Source organism: Nycticebus coucang, chromosome 1 (assembly GCF_027406575.1).
Source record: "Nycticebus coucang isolate mNycCou1 chromosome 1, mNycCou1.pri, whole genome shotgun sequence".
Lineage (NCBI taxonomy): Eukaryota > Metazoa > Chordata > Mammalia > Primates > Lorisidae > Nycticebus > Nycticebus coucang.
The window spans coordinates 107122910-107149787 of NC_069780.1; the positions used below are offsets into that span (position 1 = coordinate 107122910).

The 26878-nt window shown below is 36.6% G+C and overlaps 1 protein-coding gene across 17 annotated transcripts in view; it reads left to right on the forward strand.

Annotated features, from left to right (window-relative positions):
- NEK1 (NIMA related kinase 1) overlaps positions 1-26878 on the forward strand; it is a 133045-nt gene that overhangs the window by 8795 nt on the left and 97372 nt on the right. For all 17 annotated transcript variants that reach the window (XR_008379000.1, XM_053585832.1, XM_053585820.1 and 14 more), the window contains 8 exons: positions 3126-3223; positions 9398-9481; positions 10896-10963; positions 12066-12152; positions 13470-13524; positions 16411-16611; positions 21014-21074; positions 24706-24857. Coding sequence is in view for 16 of the 17 variants with exons in the window: in XM_053585832.1 (XP_053441807.1) it covers positions 3126-3223; positions 9398-9481; positions 10896-10963; positions 12066-12152; positions 13470-13524; positions 16411-16611; positions 21014-21074; positions 24706-24857 (806 nt within the window). In the remaining variant the exon portion in view is untranslated. The remainder of the gene's footprint in view (positions 1-3125; positions 3224-9397; positions 9482-10895; positions 10964-12065; positions 12153-13469; positions 13525-16410; positions 16612-21013; positions 21075-24705; positions 24858-26878) is intronic.

A 26878-nucleotide genomic window follows, 5' to 3' on the forward strand; every position in this document is an offset into this window, starting at 1 on the left:
TAACTAATCTTTTTGTGAATGCAAGAAAAATAGAATACCATTTTGCTTATATACATGTTCATGTGACTATCAGCCTTGATTCTAGGATAATACTCAAACCACACTGTCCCTACGTAAATACTGGCTTACTATTAATGACTGCTTAAAAAGAAGCAGTGTAGTACAAATATTTGGACAAAGCAAGAATAATAATTGACATATTTTTAAGGTGGACGTTTCTAAGTGCTGACATCACTACCACTAGGAGAATTTCAGATCTTTAGAAATTATCCTACTCATTTACATGATCCTCTGTGCGTCATTATTGTAATATTGAGGTATATGAAAGTTTTAAGTTCTTAAAATATTATAACTAAAATTGCTGTTTGGGTTCTATATATATTACATTTGATAATGGAGGAATATAAGACAAAGCTTCTCTAAGGGCAGGTCAGGGTGGTTTATTAAAGTCTTACCCAAAAAACATTCTCATTATAATAAATCCCTGTAAGTTACAAAACAGAAAGAAATCTAGATTGAAAGTAGAAGATAGTTAAAATGACTTTTCCAGGGACATATCACATAGCAGTTTCAGAGTCTGAATTAAAGCTAAGGTAACTTGGGCGGCGCCTATGGCTCAGTGAGTAGGGTGCCAGCCCCATATACTGAGGGTGGCGGATTTGAACCCACCCAGGCCATATTGCAACAAAACATAGCTGGGCGTTGTGGCAGGTGCTTGTAGTCCCAGCTACTCAGTAGGCTGAGGCAAGAGAATTGCCTTACCCTGAGAGCTGGAGGTTGCTGTGAGCTGTGACGCCACGGCACTCTACTGAGGGCGACAAAATGAGACTATCTCTAAAAAAAAAGCTAAAGTAACTTTGTTCCCAGATGAACTTAGTATCTACTAAAGTAGAACTTACTTTTTAAGAAATATGGTTCATTTAGCACTTTGTATTATGGCAATTTTAGCTATAATATTTTAAGAACTTAAGAAAACTTTCACTATATTGAAAGTATTCTAGTAGTGAAGTATAGAAGAGCATACTAATGAATAGGATACTTTCTAAAGATACTTTTTATGATGGCAGTGAAGTGAAGATTTATATCTCACAAGTAAGAATACAGTTGTTAACCAACTCAGTATTAGAGTAATGAAGTATATAGAAGAGTATACTAATGAATAGGATACTTTTTTTTTTTTTTTTTTTTTTTTTTTTTGAGACAGAGCTCAAGCTGTCGCCTTGGGTAGAGTGTTGTGGCATCACAGCTCACAGCAACCTCCAACTCCTGGGCTTAAGCGATTCTCTTTTGTCAGCCTCCCAAGTAGATGGGACTATAGGTGCCCGCTACAATGCCTGGCTATTTTTCTATTGCAGTTGTCTGTTGCTTAGCTGACCCGGGCTGGATTCGAACCTGCCACCCTCGGTGTATGTGGCTGGCACCATAACCACTGTGCTATGGGTGCCAAGCCTCTAGCATCTATCTTTTGTGTCTTTTTCTTTCATCACCAAGATTTCAATATTTCAAGTTAAAAAATTTTGAGTCTATATCAACAAGGACTCCAGTGGATATTTTGTATATTGACTGCTTCTCATAGAAACATCTGAAGGATTCAAATAGTGACATATTTTTTCAATAGTTTTATTATTTCTGTTATTTAATTTTAAGGAACACATGCTCATAGTAGAGGTATTAAAAAAGTACAGATGTGCATAACTACAGATTAAGCATTATTAATAATTTAGTGTTTATTTTCTTTGGTTGTATGAAACAAACATACAGCTATAAAAGTTTAAAAATAAGTGGGATTATATGTATGTATTTTTGCATCTTGTGTTTTCATGTGGTATCTCATGGATGTCTTTTCATGTCATTATGTATCAATACACCTCAAATGCCTCGTTAACAACTGCAGTGCACTCCCTTGGATGCATTGTGTGTCTCTGTAATAATTGGCTTAGCCAGTTTTCTACTATTATGGACACTTAGGTTGTTTTTAGTTTTTTACTATTATAGATAATGTTGCACTGAACATGTATGTGCATTTTGCTCTTTGTTTTTTGTACTACATAAATGAACATCCTATATATATGTTTCTTATAGTCAATTATACAATTTCCAGAAGTTTTTTTTACCTTGTAATTTCTCAAATGTCCATTTAGATGCTCTTTTCATGTCAATCATAAACACTTATACAGATTCTTAATTAGCTGAATTGTATAGTTTCCTAATCTCAGTGACACATTACAAGAGGGGTATCAAAAGAGGATATAGAAATCATGACTGACAAAGAAGCACTACAAGGGTAGGAAATAAGTATTACTGGAAATAAGGCTATAGCACAGATAGTAAAGAAGTGAGAATTGGGAAAACTGTTCTTTGAATTGTGACAGTCTTACTAGTTAGTATGTGGTTCAGTAAATATTAGAATTGATGCTGGTTACTCTTCCTTACTTGATGAGAAGGAAAGGGTGGGGACAATGATGAGAAGTGTCCGTCTAATGCTTTCTATCCATGGGAAGAGACATAGAAGTTCTTTCTCTCTGTAGACTGACGGTAAAGGTAGTGGGGCAGTTGCCCCACTTTCATGTTTGTTCACAAATTATATAAAATTTTTTTAAACGAAAGTGAAGAAAGCTTTAAGAGAGTAGAGACTGTCCTATTCACAGTTGAATCCTCAGTTTATCATAGCATTTATTATATTTGTTTAATAAATAATTGATTTCAAGTGTATAAAAAAAGTTGAGAATAGTCCATTGGAAACTAAGATATCCTATTTCTGACGGATTGGTGGGAAAACATAATTGTATACATGACATTTAAGAAAATGTATCTATTGAATGAAATCAAGTATATCTGTCTGTATTTTGTCTATACTCCAGGGATGTTCAGGTCAATGTGAACACCACTATCCAACAGGATGGTGTGTTCTAGGTAGAAAAATCATTAATGGTGCAGATTCCTATTAACTTGTCATTGTATAATCTATATGCCCACTATACCTTGGCTTTGTATCCTAATTCTTTTGAATGTGGTTCTGTTTTGTTTAGCTGCTGCTTTTTAGTAAACCTTTCAGTACCTTTAATTTAGCTATGCTTTCTGCATCCCTGTTTTAAAAATTTAACATTAATGTTTATATTTTGTAGAACATGGATCTCTCTACATAGTGATGGATTACTGCGAAGGAGGGGATCTGTTTAAACGAATAAATGCTCAGAAAGGCAATTTGTTTCAAGAGGATCAGGTAAGTTAACATATAGGAGATTGACTCTTAACTCCTTAATGAGAAGTACTTTGAAGTTTGTTTATATGTATATTTTAAACTACATATGCTACTTGTAATTACTAGGGTGGTTTATTATCATATCCAGTATCTTAGTTATGCTTCTGTCTAATTAGCTCTCACCTTTGCTCATTTCCCCATTTCACTTCCAGGCTGTGGTAATACATTGTTATATGTGTAATATATGTAATATCCAGAGTGTGTCTGGATATACATGTCTGCGTATACATGTATACATTACATAACTTAATTATTCATTATAACTGGCTAATTATTTTATATCCTGTCAATCCGGCTGACTGCTACTAGATAATATCTTCTTTTTCTTTTTTTTCAGTTTTTGGCCAGGGCTGGATTTGAACCCACCACCTCTGGCATATGGGGCTGGTGCCCTACTCCTTTGAGCCATAGGCACTGCCTTTTTTTTTGTTTGTTTTTGAGATAGTCTCACTTTGTCACCCTTAGTAGAGTTCCGTGGTGTCACAGGTCACAGCAACCTGTATCTCTTGGGCTTACACAATTCTCTTGCCTCAGCCTCCTGAGTAGCTGGGACTATAGGCACCCGCCACAAGGCCCAGCTATTTTTTTGTTGCAGTTTGGTCAGGGCTGGGTTTGAGCCCGACACCCTCAGTATATGGGACTGGTGCCCTACTCACTAAGCTTAAAAGGTAGCTTTGTCAGGTAGCTGCAGTTCTAAAAGTCTTACATTGGCAACTATGTTAAGTCTAATTTCTGTTTTGATTTCAAGAATTTCTAAAATATGTCACTACCCTACTTAAGCAGACTTATTTTTTCAGGGTAGTTTATTTTAACAGATATTTATTGAGCATGTACTTATGTACTTTGTGTTAGGCAGTGGGCCTAATGTTTGTATATCTCATTCTCCTTATGTATTTTTTCTGATTATTTTATTTTGACAATGCTTTCTCCCCAGTTCTCTATGTTCTAGAGAACTTATAATGAGAGTTTTTGTGAAAATTCAAGTCCTAGCCTTTTTAAATTTTTGGTAACTAATCTTTTCCTTCTTTAAATAGTCAATGCATTTCTCATTATCTCCCGTTTTTAATACTAATTGCCTACTTTTACGTAGGGGAATGGAAAGAGCACTGTTCTAGGAGTGTTGTGTTTGTCTCTCTTAATTCCTATGACCCCATGAATTGGTGTAGTTTTTTCTACTTGGTAGATGAGGAATCTAAACAGATTAAATAACTTGCCTCAAATCACATAAGCAGTGTTTGACCGTACTTCTATCTAACTCCAGAGTTCATAAAAATTTCTTTTTACAAATTTAAAATAAATTATAAAAGTATTAAAATATTCAGAAATAGAAAGTCTTCTGTTCCTGAGATTACCAGGTATTAATTTGATGTATTCTTCTAGATTTTCTTTTTCATACTTGCACACGAACATATATACATCAAAACACGTGCATTCAAAAGGGATATTATACATGCTATGCTCTATCTTTTGTCACTAAAAAATATATTTTGATTATCTTTACATATCAGTCCACATAAATCAATTATATTAGTTTTAATAGCTTCATTATGTTATTCCAGCAAAACTTTGTGCTTTATTGTTTCTTTTTTATCATTATACCCTATTTCTTTTTCTTTAATTATTATTTTTATTGACTTATGGGGGTACATGTATAGGTTTATTACATGGATATTTTGCATAGTGTTGAAATCTGGGCTTTTGTGTAATCCTCACCTAATTAGTGTATGTAGTACCTATTTTTTTTTTTGTTTGTTTGTTTGTTTTGGATAGAGTCTCAGTTGCCCTTGGTAGAATTCTGTGGTGTCACAGCTCACAGCAACCTCCAACTCCTGGACTTAGGTGCTTCTCTTGCCTCAGCCTCTTGAGTAGCTGGGACTATAGGCACCTGCCAAATACCTGGCTATTTTTTTGTTGCAGTTTGGCCAGAGCCGGGTTTGAACCTGCCACCCTCAGTATATGGGGCCGGCGCCCTACTCACTGAGCCACAGGTGCCGCCCCTATAGTACCCATTTGTACCCATTAGGTATTTCTTATCCCACATCATGATCCCACACATACAGGTCTTCAGTGTCTATTATTCTATTCTCTACGTCCATATGTACTCATTATTTAGCTCCCAATTCAAAGTGAGAACTTGTAGTATTTGAGTTTCTGTTCCTGAGTTATTTCAGTTAAGATAATAGTCTCCAGTTCTGTGTTGCTGCAAAAGCCGTGATTTTATTTTATGCTTAGTAGTATTCCATGGTGTGTATATACCACATTTTCATTGGTTGGTGCACACTTAGGCTGATTCCCCCCTTCTCTCACCTCCTTAGGCACCTCCATTGTGTTTATGTATTTCTCTATGTGTTTGTTTTGTATACATGTATTTTTAGATGCATACATGTTGTATTACATCTCATTCAGTTTTACATTTGCCTCAGTTTTTCTCACCCATCAGTTGCTTCTGACTGTTAGAAGATATTCCATGGTGGGTGGCGCCTGTGGCTCAAAGGGGTAGGGTGCTGGCCCCATATGCCAGAGGTGGCTGGTTCATACCCAGCTCTGGCCAAAACTGCAAAAAAAAAAAAAAAAAAGAAGAAGAAGATACTCCATGGTATTCATCCTCATCTACGCTTATTTCACTGCATCATGCACCCTTTTTAAGGTACTCTAGATAATTGCACATTAGAATGATATCCCCCCACTAGCTTATAATTTACTGTAGAGCAGAGATCATAGTTTTTACTTGTGTCATCTAATGATACTTAGGGAAGTATGTCTACAGTAGGTACCAAGTTGCTATAGCTGTTTGGTTGACTCATAGTGCTGTACTGATGAAGACTTTTTAGGTTCCTGGCAGTAATTTGAAAATATATTAAGGTGAAATTTTGAGTTGTATTTTAATTAAGCACTCTGAAAGATAAAAGTTGTATTTTGGCTTGGCACCTGTGGCTCAAGACGCCAGCTACATACACCTGAGCTGGTGGGTTTGAATCCAGCCTGGGCCCACCAAACAACAATGATGGCCGCAACCAAAAAATAGTCGGGCATTGTGGTGGGCGCCTGTAGTCCCAGCTACTTGGGAGGCGGAGGCAGGGGAATCACTTGAGCCCAGGAGTTGGAGGATGCTGTGAGCTGTGATGCTACAGCACTCTACCCAGGGCGACAGCTTGAGGCTCTGTCTCAAAAAAAAAAAAGTTATATTTCTCAAGCTTTACCTACTACCTCTTTTTTCTACTGTTAAGCCCACTAGAAAAAGCATAGAATTTAGAGTAAGAAAACAATGGGTTTGAGTCCTTGCTGTGCTTGTCAGCTTGGTAATTGTTATGTTAACGTACTTCTTAATGGTCCTGAGATTATTTTCTCTTTTGTTAATGAGGATGTACCTACTGTGTGGCTGACTTCACTGTTGTGAAGGTCAAGTTGTAATATATGTTAATGTATGAAGTGCTATTTTTCTTAGAACTTTATCAAATATGTTCCATTGCTTGTGCTCATTTTCATTTGTCTGTATTAAACTTTAAAATGTTTATTACTAAATGACCTTCCACTGTAAATAAAGCATGTTGAAATTCTGTAGATTTGCTTTTACTATGGGGTAAACTCTTGGTACCTAACAGGGTGTGTGTGTACACATAATGCCGTTTGAATCTTACCATCCTAAAAATTATTATAGAGATTTATGTACTTTGACCATCTCTTGAGATTATTCATCATAAATGACAAAAATTTGGCAAGTCATACTTTTAGGTTAAAAGCGTTTTTCTACCCTTCTGAAACAAGTTTTATTAAATTTGTTTAATAAAGTGTTATTTATTTTAGCCTATTTAAAATAGAAAGAGGTCATTGAGCCCAGAGGCCACCTCTGTTAGGTGCAGGTTAGCGTCAGTCTGAAATGGTTTTGGTCCATTTTCAGAATGGATGTAAGGGATAGAAAGACCTGTGAAACAAGGCAATTATCCAACTATTGAAGCCATTCTCTTCAGTTGTACTTCCTTGTTTGCCTCTTTTATAGGACTAAAATCTAGTCAAGAAGCAACCTAAGTCTATAACTTTTAGCCAGTAAATAATGAAATCAACTAAGTACATTCTGTTAGGGCGGCGCCTGTGGCTAAGTGAGCAGGGCGCTGACCCTATATACCAAGGGTGGTGGGTTCGAACCCGGACCCAGCCAAACTGCAACAAAAAAATAGCTGGGCATTGTGGCGGGTGCCTGTAGTCCCAGCTACTTGGGAGACTGAGACAAGAGAATCACCTAAGCCTAAGAGCTGGAGGTTGCTGTGAGCTGTGACTACACAGCACTCTACCGAAGGTGATAAAGTGAGACTCTGTCTCTAAAAAAATAAAAATAAAGTACATTCTGTTAAATAATCCCCACATAGACATTAAGAAGATGTGCCACAATTTTTGCCTTATTTCTAAGTTTTGGTAAGTTTTTTGATAGTCTTCCCATTTGTAATCATAAATGTTCAAATGCATATTTTTGATCAAAATAAAGTCTGTGCTCATTAGAGTTGTCTCTGATATGTAGGTGCACCGAGAGTTTATAAACATACAGTTGGTTAAACATACAGTCTTTGAGTTTGCTCTGAAAACTCAGAGCCTTATAGTATTAAACAACTAATAAGGCCAGAGAAGTTGTTTGTTGTTTTTTTTTTGAGCCAGAATCTCACTTTGTTTCCTCAGATAGAGTGCCATGGCATCATAGCTCACTGCAACCTCAAATTCTTGGGCTCAACTGATCCTCCTGCCTCAGCCTCCAGAGTAGCTGAGACTACGGGTGCCTGTCACCATGCCTAGCTAGTTTTTCTGTTTTTAGTAGCAATGGGGTCTTGCTCTTGCTCAGGCTGGTTTTGAACTCCTGAGCTTAGCAACCCTCCCATCTTTGCCACCCAGAGTGGTAGGATTAGAGGCGTGAGCCTCCTCGCCTAGCCTACAGCCAGAGAATTGATTTCTTTCTAGAAGTTTTCATGAGGAATTTTGGATTGGATTTTTAAAAATTTTGTTATTTATTCTTCTAACCAAGCCCAACACATTTTCTACTAGTTTTAACCTATAGTATCTATAAGTTTGGGTGATTTATTTTCTTTTTGAGGGTCTTCAAATTTGCCAAGGTCCCTGGTTTCTAGGATGTGCTCTTACAACCATGGGACCTTCTAACTCAGGGACCAAGCCAGTTTCTTGACAGTGCTACATAGGGATTGGTGCCACATGTGTTTGTTAGTTGCAGACTTGTTGAATGAAAATCATCTCAAATAAGACAGTTTGGGTATGGCCTTGGTTGCGCAATTATAGATTGTTATGGAACCCATGGACATTACAATATTGCCCTGAAAAATAAAACGAAGTAAAACTATTTGTTTCTGAATTCTAAGTAGATCAGTAAGAATCAAATATTTTAAGTCTACAAAACAATCTATATCAGTTGAGAATTAAAAAGTGTTTATGTAGTGAATGTAGAGTTTTTAAATTTATATTTAAAGAATAAATTACATTACATTACAGAAGTAAGATATGTTTAAGAACAAAGAATCTTGGCTGGGCTCGGTGGTTCATGCCTATAATCCTAGCACTCTGGGAGGCTGAGGCAGGTGGATTGCCCTGAGCTCATAGGTTTAAGACCAGCCTCAGCAAGAGCAAGACCACATTTCTAAGAAAATAAGCTGGGCGTTGTGGCAGGTGCCTGTAGTCCCAGCTATTTGGGAGTTTGAGGCAAGAAAATCACTTGAGTCCAAGACTTGGAGGTTGCTATAAGCTATGAAGCCACAGTACTCTACTAAGGGTGACAAAGTGACTCTGTCTCCAAAAAAAAAAAAGAAAACTCCCAGCATCATACTATTATAAATTATTTCCATTTTTCACTGTTGAAGTTTCTTTCCACATTTGTATTGGTTTATTAAGTGGTGACTCAGTAGCAGTCTCTAGCATTTTAGATTTTGTATGTTCCCTGCATGTATTGTGTGTCTGCTGGCTTAAATATCTACTTAATATTAGTGCCTACAAAAATGTAAAGAAAAAAATTGTAACCTAGAAATGTTTAAGAATTTAGTTCCTCTCAATCCCAAATTTTCCTGAATTCTTTTAATGGCCAAGGAAAGACTACTGTCAAATGTAAATTTTCAAAGAAATGATAGATCTGACTTCTCTTTCTAGATTTTAGACTGGTTTGTACAGATCTGTTTGGCCCTGAAACATGTTCATGATAGAAAAATTCTTCATCGAGACATTAAATCACAGGTATGTTATTCTGTCACCAATGACTTCTAAATAGATAAGGACATGGAGCCTTCAGTGTCTTGGATCACAAAATTTGAGCCTGATTCAGTGTGTGTCAGAATATCTGTCTTCTACCTTTGCACTTATTCTAGAAATCCTCTTCATTTGCATCCTATGTTAGATCTTCTGCTTACTTCCCATTCTCTAAAAATATTTCCCACTGTCTAAAACTTCCAGAACGTTTTTGTCATTCAAAAAAAAACTTTGTACCTATTAGCAGAATTGCTTCCCATTCTCCCTCCACCTAGACCCCTACTTTCTGTTTCTATGGATCTACCTCTTTGGGACATTTATTTAAAGGGAAATCATACAGTATGTTCCTTTTGCCTATTTCTAAATTAGGACATTTATCATTTTGTCGTTGTTGAGTTGTAAAAGTTCTTTTTCTAGTGTTTTTTTGAGACAGAGCCTCAAACTGTCACCCTGGGTAGAGTATTGTGGCATCACAGCTCACAGCAACCTCCATCTCCTGGGCTTAAACAATTGTCTCGCCTCAGCCTTCCAAGTAGCTGGGACTACAGGCACCCACCACGATGCCTGGCTATTTTCTGGTTGTAGTTGTCATTGTTGTTTGGCAGGCCTGGGCTGGATTCGAACCTGCCAGCTCTGGTGTATGTGGCTGGTGCCTTAGCCGCTTAAGCTACAGATGCAGAGCCGTACGAGTTCTTTTTTATGATATAAGTCCCTTGGCAGATATGTAATTTGCAAATAATTTCTCCCATTCTGTAGGTTGTCTGTTTTCTAGATAGTATCCTTTGATGCACAAGTTTTAATTTTGATGAATTCTAGTTTATCTATTTTTATTCTTTTTTTTCTTACGTTTTTAGGGTCATAGCTTAGAAACCATTGCCTAACCCCAAGGCATAAAGCTTTACTCCCACTTTTCCCTAGGAGTTTTATATTTTAGTTCTTACATTTAGATCTAGAATCCATTTCTTTTTTTTTTTTTTTTTTTTTGAGACAGAGTCTCACTTTGTCACCTTGAGAAGATGGCTGTGGCGTCGCAGCTCACAGCAACCTCAAACTCTCGGGCTCAAGTGATTCTCTTGCCTCAGCCTCCCGAGTAGCTGGGACTACAGGCGCCTGCCACAACACCTGGCTATTTTTTGGTTGTAGTTGTTTGGCAGGCCTGGACTGGATTCGAATCCGCCTGCTCTGGTGTATGTAGCTGGCGCCCTAGCCACTGAGCTACAGATGCAGAGCCCTACAATCCATTTTGAGTTAATTTTTGTGTATGGTTTTAGGTAGAGAACCACATTTATTCTTTTTCATTTGGACATCCAGTCACTCTGGCATTATATTTTAATTAGATTAACTTAGATGAAAACTATTGTTGCTTCATACCTGGACTGTTTTTTTCTCCTGTCTTTTACAGAACATATTTTTAACCAAAGATGGAACTGTACAACTTGGAGATTTTGGAATTGCTAGAGTTCTTAATAGGTAACTGAATTAGTTTTAAATTTTGTTTTGATATAATGTCTTCAACAAAACTTTCTAATACATAGTGATGTACATGTGATTATTTATAATATCTTTAAGTACATTCATATGTCACTTAACAATGAGGATATTTTCTGAGAAATGCATCTATAGGTGATTTCATTGGGTAAAAATCTGAGAGTACTTACACAACTCTAAATGGTATATATAGCCTACTACTTGCCTAGGCTTTATAGTACAGCCTAGTGTTCCTACACTACAAACATGTACAACATATTACAGTACCAAGTACTATATGTATTTATTTGTAACTAATAATAACTTACAATACTATAAGTATTACCATTGTAACAACAGTAAGCATTTGTGTATCTAAACATAGGAAAAGTATAGTAAAAATAGGGTATGAAGGATAAAAAGTGGTACACCCCGGGGCGGCGCCTCTGGCTCAAGGAGTAGGGTGCCGGTCCCATATGCCGGAGGTGGCGGGTTCAAACCTAGCCCCGGCCAAAAAAAAAAAAAAAGTGGTACACCCCTATAGGGTACTTACAATGAATGGTACTGGAAGTTGGTCTGAGTCAGTGAAGACCATTAGTGGACTTTATTTATATTAAACACACAGGTTACCCTAAATTTATTAATAAAGGAATTGTGGCTCGGCGCCTGTGGCTCAAGCAACTAAGGCACCAGCCACATACGCTTGAGCTGGTGGGTTCGAATCCAGCCCAGGCCTGCCAAACAACAATGATGGCTGCAACCAAAAAATAGCCAGGCGTTGTGGCAGGCCCAGCTACTTGGGAGGTGGAGGCAGGAGAATCACTTGAGCCCAGGAGTTGGAGGTTGCTGTGAGCTGTGATACTACGGCACTCTACCCAGGGCGACAGCTTAAGGCTCTGTCTTAAAAATAAAATAAATAAATAAATAAAATAATTGTGTTAGGGCATAATGAGGCCATGATGTCAGTACATGAGAGGAATATTTCAGCTCCATTATAATCTTACGGTATTACTGTTCCATATGCATGTCTGTCATTGGCCAAAATGTTATTATGTGGCACATGATTGTATCTTAAGCTTCTCCAATAATTTTCTTTTTGTTCTAGTACTATAGAGCTGGCTCGAACTTGCATAGGGACTCCATACTACTTGTCACCTGAAATCTGTGAAAATAAACCTTATAATAACAAAAGGTATTTAAAATGATGTTCATTATATGGTATAGTTCCTTTAAATATACTGTATAACCTTCAGAATATAATTACCTAAAATTAATAATATATAAACTTGTATATATAAAAATATTTTGTTAATATAAGGTCATTTGTAAAAAGGCTATTTGACTATCTTGCCAGAGGAACTGTAGAAAGAATCACTTTAAGTTGTAATTGAAAACAGAATGCTTCCTCTGATCTTTCTCTTTGTAATAGTTGCTGCCTATTAAATCATTCCTAGTGTTTATTGAATACTTACTTTATGCAAGGTACTGTTTTGAATTCTGTGTAATTAACTCTTAATCTTGACAATAATTTTGTAAGATGTAGGTGTTATTCATCCCCCTTTCCTTACCAGGAAACCAAATGCACAGAGAGATAAAGTAACTTGTTTAGGAACTGGTAGAACTAGTATCTAAACTAGTCACCTGGCTTCCAAGTCTGTGTTCCTACTCAATAAGCCAGGCTGTGGCTAACAGGTTGTGTGTTACGTGCATGAGAAGAGCAGTCTTACCATTGAGTCCAGTCACCCTTTATTTTCTCTTCCTATTTCTAATTGAAAAATCCCAACCAAAAAACATTGGTCACTTGGCTATTGAAGGTTTCTTTCAGATTTAATTTTGGTAAATTAGCCTGGTGTGGTGGCTCACACCTATAATCCCAGCACTCTGGGAGGCTGAGGTGGGCAGATTGCCTGAGCTCACGAATTTGAGACCAGCCTGAGTAAAAGCGAGACCCCCCGTCTCTAAAAATAGCCTGGTGTTGTGGGGGTACCTGTAGTCCCAGCTAATTGGGAGGCTGAGGCAACAGGATCACTTGAGCCCACGAATTTGAGGTTGCTGTGAGATGTGACACCACAGCACTCTACCGGGGGTGACAAAGCGAGACTCTGTCTTAAAAAAAAGGAACTTTTAGAGAATTAATATTGTTTCCATGTTCATTAAAACAGTATTTTATTTTTATAAGATTTTTTTAAATCATGGTATTTTGCAATTAATTGAAAAAAGCACTTTGACTTTTGCAAAATAAAGATAATGTACATGAATTTTTTATATTTAAATATTAATTATAAAATTTCTTTAATGAAATGAACAATTGCTTGGGCAACTATTTTTCCAGTCTGGAACATCTGCTTCTGTCATTTGGTTATGATTGAAATTTTGAGTATTAAAGTAAATGTTTTATGTAGCACATATTTTTCTAAAACATTTTCTTGCTCTTTGTTTTTTCTAAATGAAAAAAATTTTAAGTACTTTCTGATACTTAGAGGGTATTTCTCGTTTTTGTCTCCTCTAGTGACATTTGGGCTCTGGGTTGTGTCCTTTATGAGATGTGTACCCTTAAACATGCAGTGAGTAGACATTTCTGAAATATTTTTAAAATTGTCAAAAAACTAATGTTTCTGTTTTTTAAATTATATCATCTTATAGATGACCCTCTTATATTAGAAACTCTAATCAATTCTAAAATTTCTCATCTTTGCTAAGATGTAAATTGATTTCTCTTAATACAGTATCTGCTTGTGTAATATTTTATTAATTTAATGTTTCATATTTTTTCCAGAAAATTATTTCTAATGACAGAAATAAATTTTGCTCTCTTCTTAATTTTAAATTTAGTTACATGATTTAGATATTTGAGCCTAGCAAATTTTATTAGTTTCAAATGCAAATTCTCTGAAAACACCTATGTTATTTGAGTTTGGAATTGAAGTTAAAGAACTTTGTTCAGCATACTCATTGAAGGATTTTATTTGTTTAAACACTCAATAAGTTAGAGTATTTTACTTTGGAGACCTTTTTTGAAATAACGTGTAACATATCAGAAAGGGAGAGTTCTTGTCCTAAGTAGGTTTAATATTTTTAAAAAAAGGATTTTGAAATGGAAAGTGATTAACGTGATTCCTCCACAGATTAAACAGTAATGTATTTTAATTACACACAACTTCAGAAAATGCATTTAAAAAATGAAGAAATGAATAAATTTCATAAGCAATTCTTTCAATCAGTAATAACTATAATGTTGTTTCCTTCTAGGCTTTATTCTAGATTAATTTATAAAATGAATTTTACTTTTTTCCTCTTCAAAAGTTTGATTATACTGTATAAACTGCTTTTATTGCTTGATATTATTTGGGGAATATTTTTCCTTGTCATTCTTTTTAAAGGTTGCATGCTCTTCTCTTTTGCCTCAGATTTTTATCTTCCTTTAAGGACAAAAGCATAGGCTGCTAAAGTGATGTGGGATGGCGGTTATTAGATATGTAATTGAAGGAACTGGTTAATTTTTCTGTGACATAGTCATCCTGGTTTAAACCAGTGGGGTTTTGTTGTTGTTGTTGTTTTAAAGTCTTTTCATCTACATTGTTCTTTCACCATTCATTGCTCCTGTATTTTGGAATTGTTTACTCTTAAGTAATATGTGTTTTAAGACATACGAAATTAGGGTGGCTCCTGTGGCTCGGTGAGTAGGGCGCCGGCCCCATATACCGAGGGTGGCGGGTTCAAACTCAGCCCCGGCTGAACTGCAACCAAAAAAAAAAAAATAGTCGGGCGTTGTGGCAGGCGCCTGTAGTCCCAGCTGCTTGGGAGGCTGAGGCAGGAGAATGGCTGAAGCCCAAGAGCTAGAGGTTGCTGTGAGTCCTGTGACATCATGGCACTCTATTGAAGGCAATAAAGTGAGACTCTGTCTCTACAAAAAAAAAAAAAAAAAGACATATGAAATTAAGTAATTTACCAATCTTTATTTATAAACAACATGTCAGTTGAGAGATAAATGAAAGTTCATTGTAGTAAAGGAATAGAGACCTGTGTCCATATAGGTGCACAGACATGTCTATAAGATTGAGTTTACTCAAATTTTTTTTTTGTAGAGACAGAGTCTCACTGTACTACCCTCGGTAGAGTGCTGTGGCGTCACACGGCTCACAGCAACCTCTAACTCTTGGGCTTACGCGATTCTCTTGCCTCAGCCTCCCGAGTAGCTGGGACTACAGGCGCCCGCCACAACGCCCGGCTATTTTTTTTGTTGTTGTTGTTGTTGCAGTTTGGCCGGGGCTGGGTTTGAACCCGCCACCCTCGGCATATGGGGCCGGCGCCCTACTCACTGAGCCACAGGTGCCACCCAAGTTTACTTAGATTTTTATAAACTGACTGACATTTAGGAGAGCCCAACATTTAATAAAACTCTTTCTAATAATCACTAATGCCTAATATATAGTTCATTTTATTTTCTTAAGAGAGATATATATTAAGAAAACATCAACATTGTACAACTATTCCACACTATTTTAGGTGAAGTATCAAAGACTTAATTTTGCCTCCTTTCAAAATAAAATATGTTTTCCACTACTCTACCTCTTTTCTTTTTACATCAGTTAGAGTTTATATTGTATTTAATCCTAAAATACATATTCCTGTTAATAACACTTAGGTTCCTTTTGGGTATATTTTACATTGCTGAGTCCATAGCTTTTGGGAAAATCATAAACACAAAAATAAAAATAATGAGCACTGTCTAAAAGGAAAGTAATTAGTAGTTTTTTTATTACATTTTAAAGTAATTTTATTTCTGTAGTTAATTTCTTGTTGTGGTCATTAGAACAGAGGCACAGGAAGGTAGGTTTTAAATGAAAAACACCAGGTTGTTTTTTTGTTTGTTTGTTTTTGACCAGGGCTGGGTTTGAACCCACCACCTCTGCATATGGGGCTGGCGCCTTACCCCTTTGAGCCACAGGCGCCACCACCAGGTTGTTTTTATTCCTCCTTGTGGTTCTTCGGCTGTAATTTTGTTACCTCTAACAGTCTTTTTCTTGATCATCGTCATGGTTTATAATAATATTTAATTAATACATATATCCCATATTTTAAATAGGAAAAAATTACTCTTGCAGCAAGTTGTAACATTTTGTTTTTTGGAGGGCTGGTAAGGCCTTTGAAATTCTTATAACCAAGTAAACTTTTCTCTAGCAAACATACTCTGATTAAATTATTTGGACGAGTTGGGAGGAAAGTTTCCACCTAAGGTAATAGTGCATGGATGAAAGACAACTACAACTTGGACTTTACCTTACAAATGGAAACAATGTGACCTAGTTGTGTGTAGCCTCATATTAATCTGATATTTTAAGAAAAAGTTTAGAAGAGGATTGTATTTCTTTTCTATATTAAGAACTATTTCTTATTGCTGATATTCCCAGTTTCAGTTTACATATGTTGGTTTATTTTCTGAATTTTAGTTTGAAGCTGGCAGTATGAAAAACCTGGTACTGAAGATAATATCTGGATCTTTTCCACCTGTGTCTTTGCATTATTCCTATGATCTCCGCAATTTGCTCTCTCAGTTATTTAAAAGAAATCCTAGGGATAGACCATCAGTCAACTCCATATTGGAGAAAGGTTTTATAGCCAAACGTATTGAAAAGTTCCTGTCACCTCAGGTATGTTTACAATTTACGTTTACTATTAGATAGTAGGGTTATGTTGCTTACCTACAACATGACATCCATTTTTAAGGAGAGTGCATCAATATTGTGCCTTTTTGAACAACAATGGTATCTATCACCTTCCTTTCCATTCTTTTTTTTTTTGGAGACAGTCTCACTTTGTCACCCTTGGTAGAGTGCCATGGTGTCATAGCTCACAGCAACCTCAAACTCTTAGGCTCAAGTGATCCTCTTGCCTTAGCCTCCCAAGTAGCTGGGGCTATAGGTGCTTGCTACAACACCTGGCAATTTTTAGAGATGGAGTCTCACTTTTGCTCAGGTTGGTCTGGGATTTATGAGCTCAGGCAATCCACCTGCCTCAGCCTCCCAAGTCCTGGGATTACAGGCCCTTTCCATTCTTATATGACTTTTTCTTCCTATTTTCTTTCCAGTTGGACATCATTTCTGTGTTCTTTGGATTTCTAACTACAAAATTATTAAACCTTTCTGTGCTTCACTTTCTTCACCTGTGAGCAATGGGATTATAAATGTATTCACATCCTAAGGTTGTTAGGAGAATTAACAGTGATAATGCACATATAATGCTTACTATCTAGCATATAGTCGCTATATTAAATATTGTCAATGTCAGTTTGTCATACAAATATATTATCAATATAATTTATATGATTAATTCTGTTTGATAGGAAATGACTGGAAATCATTTATGTGTATGTATACTGGATTGTTGACTCATGATATTCCCTCTAGTGCTCACATATAGGTGCATAATAAATATTCATTGAGCTGAATTAAGTTTTAATTTGACAGGATTTATGAAACAATCTTTATCAAATCAATTGGCATTTTATTTTATTTATAAAAATGCGGACTCAGCACCTGTGCTCAGTGGTTAGGGCACTGGCCACATAACACTGAGGCAGGTGGGTTTGAACAGGTGGGTGTTGTGGCAGATGCCTGTGATCTGAACAGGTGGGTGTTGTGGCAGGTGCCTGTGATCTCAGCTACTCGGGAGGCTGAGGCAAGAGAATAACTTAGGCCCAAGAGTTGGAGGTTGCTGTGAGCTGTGATGCCACAGGACTCTACCGAGGGCAACATAGTGAGACTCTGTCTCAGACCAAAAAAAAAAAAGGTGGATTTCTCCCTAGTCAGGAATCTCACCCCGCCTGCCTTCTAGGTGGAATAAAAGCCATTTTAATTGCAAAAAAATTAATTAATTAAAAAAATGTGATCACCTGAAGATGGAATTATTTATCTTATATGTTTATTGTGGTCTTCATTGATTCGAATAATCACTATTAAACTCTTTTATAAAGAAGATACCTAGCAAAATCATAGTTTTATTTTGTACTTTTATATGCTGTGGAAGGAGAGGAAAGTATCATGTATCTTTCTGGTTTACCAGAACATTCATGTGAGCAAATACTCTTCAGAAAACAGAGATGTGGATTTGACTATTTACTGCCAGGAGAAAGTTTTTGTAAGCAAGAAAGCAAATTAAAATTTGAAGGTTAAAAGCTGCTTGTATAGGACATAACAACCACCTCTGATATGTGGGTGTCTTAGAAGATGCCTTTGTTGTAAATAACATTTGTGAGGACGGTGTGCAGTGTACTGTTGGGTTTTTTGGCAGCCACTAAAGAAGAAACAATGATTTTATTTAGTCTTGCAGAGATTTCTTCCCACGCTGCCTGCAGTTAGTAAAGACAGTCTTGAGGCTGGAGGACTGGAATTCAATTAACTGACAACAAAAGAGATAATACTTTAGCCTGCAATACTTAACACTTACAATATGGAAAGAAAAAGGGTTCATGAAGATTATTAACAAGTGGAGTATTTGGTGTTACATGTGTAGTATGTACATAAATCCTTCTTTTCTTTTTCTTTTTTTTTTTTTTTTTTTTTTTGAGACAGAGTGTTACTTGGTCACCCTCCAGTCAACTGCCATCATAGCCTTAGGCTCAGGTGATCCTCTTGCCTCAGCCTCCCCGAGTAGCTGGGACTGTAGGTGCCCACTACAACACCTGTCTATTTTTAGAGATGGGGTCTTGCTCTTGCTCAGGCTGGTCTCAAACTCCTGAGCTCAAGCAGTCCACCCACCTTGGCCTCCCAGAGTGCTAGGATTATAGGCATGAGCCACCACGCCCAGCCTCACATAGATCCTTCTTGTTGCTATTTAAGCACCACTTAGATTCCATTCTTCATGAAAACCTTTATTTTTGTTCTTCAGTTTTATTTTCTACCATATGTCATTTGTTCAGTATTTAAGTCAGAAAGTTTATGGTACTTTTTTGTTTGTTTGTTTTTTTGAGACAGAGTCTCAAGCTGTCGCCCTTGGGTAGAGTGCTGTGGTGTCACAGCAACCTCAAACTCTTGGGCTTAAGCGATTCTCTTGCCTCAGTCTCCCAAGTAGCTGGGGCTACAGGTGCCCACCACAACACCTGGCTATTTGGTTGTTGTAGTTGTCATTGTTGTTTGGCAGGTCCAGGCTGGATTCAAACCTGCCAGCTCCAGTGCATGTGGCAGGCACCCTAGCCACTGAGCCACAGGCACCGAGCCTTATGGTACATTCTTAAGGCTATAGCTTTGAAACAATTTATGAGCTTTACCACAACATATGGACTATTATTTCCAGTATCACTACAATGCTCCATACAGCTTTTATTTTTAAAATCTAAATTCTCTTAGTACTGTCACTTAAGGTTGATAGAGCCTAATTTTCAGTCTTGTGTAGGCTGGCAATTTATTTCTAGATGGGACTTGACAAATAGTGTATAAGTTATAACTGATTAGGAGCATAGGTGCTGTCCAGTAGAACACTCTGATGATGAAAATGTTCTGTGTCTCCATTACCCAGTATTCTGTCCACTTGACATGTGATGTTAGCACCTAAAATGTGGCTAGTGTGAATGAGGAGCCAAATATCTATATATATTATTTATTTTAAATTTTAATTCAAAGAACCACATGTGAGTAGTGGCCACTGTGTTGGACAGGACAACACAGAGATTTTAGGGTCCTCTTGGATCCCACACATCCCGTCTCCCAATCTCTCAGTTCACATGAGCATTTACACAGGGGAAAGAAAGACTTATACTTAAATTATGAAAGATAGTACTCTATTTCAGGACAAGCTGAAGATCGTAAGCCACTTGTTTTCTTCCGAGAAAAAAAAAATTTAAAAAAATTCATCTGTTTAGAAAACACATTCGCATAATTGCTCTGATCTGCCTTTGAACCAGACTTTCACTTACAAGTGTTCCTTAGTGCCATGGTTCTCAAACTTCAGCACACATCAGAATCACCTGGAGGGCATCATTGGCTCTCACCACTATAATCTATTTCAGTAATTCTGAACTGGAGCCTGACAGTTTGCATATTTAATGAATTCTAGGTGATGCTGATACTGCTGGTGTGAAACTTTGAAAACTGCTATGGGCATCTCCTTAATGGGAATAAAAACCATCACAGGTCCTGGTTTTTTACCTATTGAGTGTCTGGTCCACTGTTACTGTAGGACTATTCTCTCACCAGGCCTCAGTTCTCTTGAAAAAAGAGAAAACCCACTGCCTGTTCTTTCTCTACCTAGTAAGAAAAAAACAAGCTCAACCTGAGTTAATTCTTGTTGGTGTCATGGTTTTGCATCTAGGGACAAAAATAGTTTAAGGAGAGAAAGTTACTTTCAGGAAATGTAAACGATTTTTGGTTCTCAAAATATGTTTACAAATGCTGGGGGATAAGTAATGGAGTGTTTATAGTAATGTTAAAAAGAGATACTTGTAGGAATATTCAAGTATTTGCTAATTAACATGTTTACAGTTATGAATGTGAACTCACTGGAGATACTGAAAGGATCAGAGTAAAGTTAAAATAACAAGAGAGTTACTCTGAAAGAGCTTCTTTATAATGAAGTTATTTTTTTAGTAGTCTTGAAGTAAATGAGGGAGATAGATGCACATAGAATGTAAAGGTTATTCTAAAGAGGTGGTTGTGTTAAATTGCGGAGATACAGAACAGGCCAGTAGTGTTAGGTGGGCATGTGGTCCACTAAAGTAATATGAGAAGAAGGCCTGTCTGGACAAGTAGTAAAAATAAATTGGTAAGGGCGGCGCCTGTGGCTCAGTGATTAGGGCGCTGGTCCCATATGCCGGAGGTGGCGGGTTCAAACTCAGTCCTGGCCAAAAACCAAAAAAAAATAAATAAATAAATTGGTAAGATTGGGAAGGCGTTAGTGTGGGAGTTATTTACTAAATGGATTACTTGGTTTTAATTAGTACAGTTTATTTGACAGCGTAATTATGATTGAAAAAAGAAAAAATATTCTGATTAATAGGTATATTTTTCATTTTGAAAATTTAACATCTTTTTTAACTTTTTTCCCCTTTTAATCTTTAAGCTTATTGCAGAAGAATTTTGTCTAAAAACGTTTTCAAGGTTTGGAGCACAGCCTATACCAGGTAAATGAAATCTAATGTGAGGACTTGGACCGTTTGCAGTAATCAAGCCTAATTATACTGGAAATATATGTAGATATAAGAAATTGGGATCATTGGAAGATAAATTTAATCCATAGGAAATGCATCTTAGATTTATGTATGCTATATGGCAATATACAATACTTTCTGATAAATTCATAACAAGATTTTTATTTTTTATCCATCTTTTAAAAAAATACATAGCTTGAAATCTTACATCTTTATTAGGTGATATGTTGCGATAGTTGTTATAGAATTATAAAATGTCCAATTAGGTGTAAATCTTTATAAAATGTTTTTCTTTGAGAAATACTTCATATTCCAAAATTTTACCAAGTAAATTAATGGGGCATCAAGTGCTTTATCAAGGATAGGGTTTCTTTGAAATAGAGTGACCAGTGGCATTAGAGTATTTGTGAATGTGGCTATACACTATACATGTACACATATGTACACATGTGTACACATGTACACACACGCGCATATACACAAACATGCATCTGTGTGAAAGGGAAGTTTTTTTTCAGAATGGATTTCTGAAATCAGTGGAAGTTATTTAATATGTGAAAAGTGTATTTTTTTTAAAAACATAATGCTTTGCATGTTCTATTCCATTTTGAATTTGAATGAATTAATAAAAATAAATATCACATCATAAGAATGAGTCTGTCTAAACAGCAAGTGGGGTGACAGTGTGTTCTCAGGAAGGCAGGCTGCACTTAGCCCTTCCTAAAGACCCTTTGACTCATCTGCTCCTTGTGCAGAGACCATTATTCCATGAGAAATCAACTCACTCTAAACAAACTTTATAAGAGACCAAGACACACAGGAGAATCAGCATGATCTCTCCAGGCAGGCATGCTTCAGAAGAAATCAAATTTTAATCAAAAGCCTCTTTGTCACAGAAGCCAGAAACACCAGTGTCAGCATGTTCTTTCTACATGGGTAAATCTACATGGGAATTAGAAAGTTATTTGTGGAAAGAGGAGTTGGTGAATGAAATATTTAATAACAGCAGGGAGCAAAATAGAAGTGGTATTGCTGATGGGTCTGTAACTATTTTGTGGCCTCCAGCTCCCTGTATTAAATTTCATGCTGAAGGTAGCCTCAACTGAGCTTCAGAAATGCCCCCCAAAACGAGATGAGTAATTCTCCCTCTTCTCTTGAAAGTAGATGGTAACTATTCTGTCTCTTAGGAATCTTCATTTTTATGCTTTTGTACATCTAGCCTCTTTTCTGGCATACACACAGTTTCTTCAGTCATATTAATACATTTAGCCAGGTGACAATATTGTGACGTTATACTATGTATATATGAACTCTAATTTGATCACATGGTTGAACTCTGAAAGGAAATTTTTTTCCTCACATTTTCTAGTTCCTGGATCAAGGTAGATGGAATACATCTTTGGAAGACCTTACTCTGTCACACGATACGCTATACATGCTATATCATCAACACAGATTACTTCTGAATCTCTGAAATGCCAATCAAATGGCTAATATTATTCTTATAAGCGTATACTAAGGCTTGGCTCCTGTATACAGTGGTTACAGCGCCAGCTACATAAACCAAAGCTGGTGGTTTTGAACCTGGCCCGGGCCAGCTAAACAACAATGACAACTGTAACAACAACAATAAAATAGCCAGGCGTTGTGGTGCCTGTGGTCCCAGCTACTTGGAAGGCTGAGGGAAAAGAGAATCGCTTAAGCCCATGAGTTTGAAGTTGCTGTGAGCTGTGACGCCATGGCACTCTACTGAGGGCAACATAGCAAGACTCTGTCTCAAAAAAAAAAAAGTATACTAAATTATTTTTAAAATATGCACTCATTATAAAAATTTTTAAAGAAAATTAAAATTGTTCCAACTTCAACACTTAATAATATAATTATATAAAAATATATACATTTGATACATTTTTCTGCGTTAATATGTATAATGACTGAAAATGGGGATTGTGTTGTAAACAAAGCTTTATTTCTTGTCATTCATTCTATAGTATAATAAATATTTTCTAATACAGTTAAATTTTCTTTGAAGAACTACCAGGTAAAAATTGTTTTTCTCCTTTCCTCTCCTAAAGAGGAAGAGAGTATTTGTTGGAAGAGATTGATTTAAATTTATTTAGCCTATGACAAAATCCTGAGCTAGAGAGCAGACTGGAAGAGGAAGAAAGAAAGCTGCTACTCAGGCTTTGGGGGAGTTCGAAAAAAGATTTTGGTAAAGGCTTGTGTAGGCTACTCTTGACTTTCTTTAATATCCTTCAGAGATGTGAAGTAATTACTTTTTTTTTGGGGGGGGGGGGGTTTGGCCAGGGCTGGGTTTGAACCTGCCACCTCCGGCATATGGGACCGGTGCCCTACTCCTTGAGCCACAGGCGCCACCCACTTTTTTTTTTTTTTTTTCTTTTTGATTGTTCGGGATTCATTGAGGGTACAAAAAATTAGGTTACACTAATTGCATCTGTTAGGTAAATTGTGTCCTGCTCCCAAGAAGTGTGCCATACACCATGACCTTCCATCCCCCTTCCTCTACCCCTCTCCCTGCTCCCTCATTTCCCTACCTCCCACCTTGTATTAGATCATCTACTGCCTTCATATTAGAATTGAATATGTTGGATTCTTGCTTCTCCATTCCTGTGATACTTTGCTAAGAAGAATGTGTTCCAGCTCAATGCAGGTTAATACAAAAGATGTTAAGTCTCCATCTCTTTTAATGACTGCATAGTATTCCATCGTTATATATATATGCCATAGCTTGTTAATCCATTCCTGCATTGGTGGGTATACTTTATTTTTTCTTGAACTTACTGTTCTGAGATGGCTTCATCTAGGCTTCAGTAAGGGTTAAGAAAATAATTCTGCAGGCTGCATAAACTTTTGTGTCTCTGTTTCGTTAAAATCAGTTCATAAATAATGTTCTCGATAAAGATATAAAGATTGTCCTCTAGAAGGTCTGACTCATTTGTCTTTACACTAGCAGTGTATAAAGGTGCTCATTTCCTGAAACCCTTAGTTATGATGATTAAGGTGTTTGTTCTTCAGTGAGTCTGTAGGGATAGATATGATTTAGACCAGTGGTTCTCAACCTGTGGATTGTGACCCCTTTGGACTGTATTAAAGGGTTGCGTTATTAGGAAGGTTGAAGGATCTAGACAGTAAGAAGAAAGAAAATGGGTTATGGTGATGTACTTAATGCTTAACAGTTGCTCTTGAATTTTATCTTCTGATCTTGAAAGTAATTTATAAAATGTGAATTTTTGGAATTTATTTTTAACCGTCTTATTTATATACCATGCAGTTTACCCATTTAAATTCCATAATTCAATGTTGTTTTCAGTACATTCACAGAAATGTGCAACCATCACCCACAGTCGATTTTACGAATGTTCTTTTTTTATATGAGAAACTTAAGCATTCTAGAGGACTTTGGCTTTTTGCATCTTTCAAAAATTAGCTTTCATGTTAAATAGTTATTAATAAAAGTTAAGAAATGAATAAGATGTGATGAAAGGTTTCAAATGCTGTCAGTGATTGTGAAAATGAAAAATACTATCTTGACTAAAGATTTACTGTAAAGAACTGTTAGAAAAGAATGTTTCTTTTTATGTAGCTAAAAGACCAGCTTCAGGACAAAGCTTGGTTTCTGTTGTACCTACTCAGAAAATTACAAAACCTGCTGCTAAATATGGAGTGCCTTTAACATGTAAGAAACATGAAGATAAAAAATTATATGGAAAGAAACCACTCCAAAAACATAAACAGGTATGATCATGTTACAAACTATTATTAGTAACACATTCCTTTTGATCTTATTTTATTGCAGCTCAATTCAGTTATCCTGATACTCTTGGGATTGTTTTTATTAAGTTACTGAGGGTCATTGCTGTTCTCTACTTCACCAGTCTTCTAAAGCTAAACAGACTGACAGAAGTCATAAAAGAACATTCAGTAGTATTAATGGAATAAAAAGAAATCAACATTATAAATGCAGTCACTTTTGAACAACCTAAGCAGAGCCATTTGTTTTTGTGCATTCAAGAACTAAATGAAAATTTTGTATTTGAGATGTCCCAATTAGGTAAATATATCAAAATCATATAGCTAAAAAGAGTATGATGATGTTTTTACTTTGTTATATTTCAGATGAAAAAATTAAGGCCTATTATGTTTAAGTGACATGCCCAGGAACACTGTTAATTGCGGGAAGTTGACATTTTCTTTATGTCAGTAGCTTCATTCTTTAGCATATGAGATTTGTTTGGGATCATGTATACACACACACATGCTCAGATACGTAGGTATAAACACTGCTATAAAGATAAACTTCATAGTAGGAATGATCACTCACTTTATTTAAAAATCATAATAGTTCAAAATGATAACTGTAAAGTGATATAGTACATTGATAACAGTCTTCAAATAAGTCATTTAAATTAGTATTAAGTTAAGTGACAATAAACCACATGATAATTTGAACAGGGAAAATTTAATACAAATAATTATTTTTAGGGAATTAACCTTTAAAAGTTAAAGAGAACTCTAAAGAAAGGAATAGCAGATATAGGGAGCAGCTGCTACCCCCAGTGCCAAGGCAGAGCCCCAAACAAATTTTTGAAGATTCTTCTAATCCTCTCCTGACAGCTGAGATTGAGACCTTACTGGATAGGGCATGGCAGTAGCACACTGGATGGCACCATAGTCTGGAGCTGGCAGTTAGGAAACTGTCTACTGTGCGGTGTCAGTAAAATGTGCCAGGAAGCCTGTTGGGTACCATGGAACTTCCCTGGTGCTCCTGGCTTTGGAGGTTGGCAGGGATGCTGGCTGCAGCACCAGCAAAACTGTGGGCAGCTGTGCTTAGGAACACTGTGGAAACTCACAGGGAAGATAGCAGGGGAAGTGGCTGAATTCTCCTGGAAGCTGCTTGCTGGGGTAGGCACCACCATGTGTTCCATTTGCTGCAATAACAAGACAAAAGGAAGCGTAATAACTAGAAAGAGAAGCTCCCTTCCTTTGCAGTAAAGTGATTCTCCCGTGTCATCTGCCAAAAACTATCACGTTGTGCTAGCAAGCAAAGAAGAAATGTTCACAGCATCCAGCTCCAGTCCCAGAGCAGGACATTGTGTGGGTTTGGAGCTGAGGGAGCTATATGATAACTGGCATGCTGGTTTTATCTTTTTCTTTTATTATTACATTTATTCAAGCCTAAGTGGACCAATTCTATCATATCCCTTCTGTCCTTCAGTTGTCATAAGAAGCTCATGACTCCAGGATTTCTGTCATTGCCTAGTAGTCTCTCATCTTTCTAAGACTGGTCATGCCTTCCCTAATCTGCACCTCAACCCTTCTGCATAGTTTATTTCTTAATTTGTTTTAATTTTTTTTGAGTTTTAGAATATCAGGGAGTACACGTTTTGTTTACATAGTTTTTGTATAGCCTGAGTCTAAGTTCGAAGTGGGCCCTTCCCCCCAGTGTACACTGTACCCAATAGGTGTGAATTTACCCATCCCTTCTCTTCCCTATCCCTAAATAATTTCTTTTTTTTTTTTTTTTTTTTTTCTTTTTTTTCATTGTTGGGGATTCATTGAGGGTACAATAAGCCAGTTACACTGATTGCAATTGTTAGGTAAAGTCCCTCTTGCAATCATGTCTTGCCCCCATAAAGTGTGACACACACTAAGGCCCCACCCCCCTCCCTCCCTCTCTCTTTCTGCTTCCCCCCCCATAACCTTAATTGTCATTAATTGTCCTCATATCAAGATTGAGTACATAGGATTCATGCTTC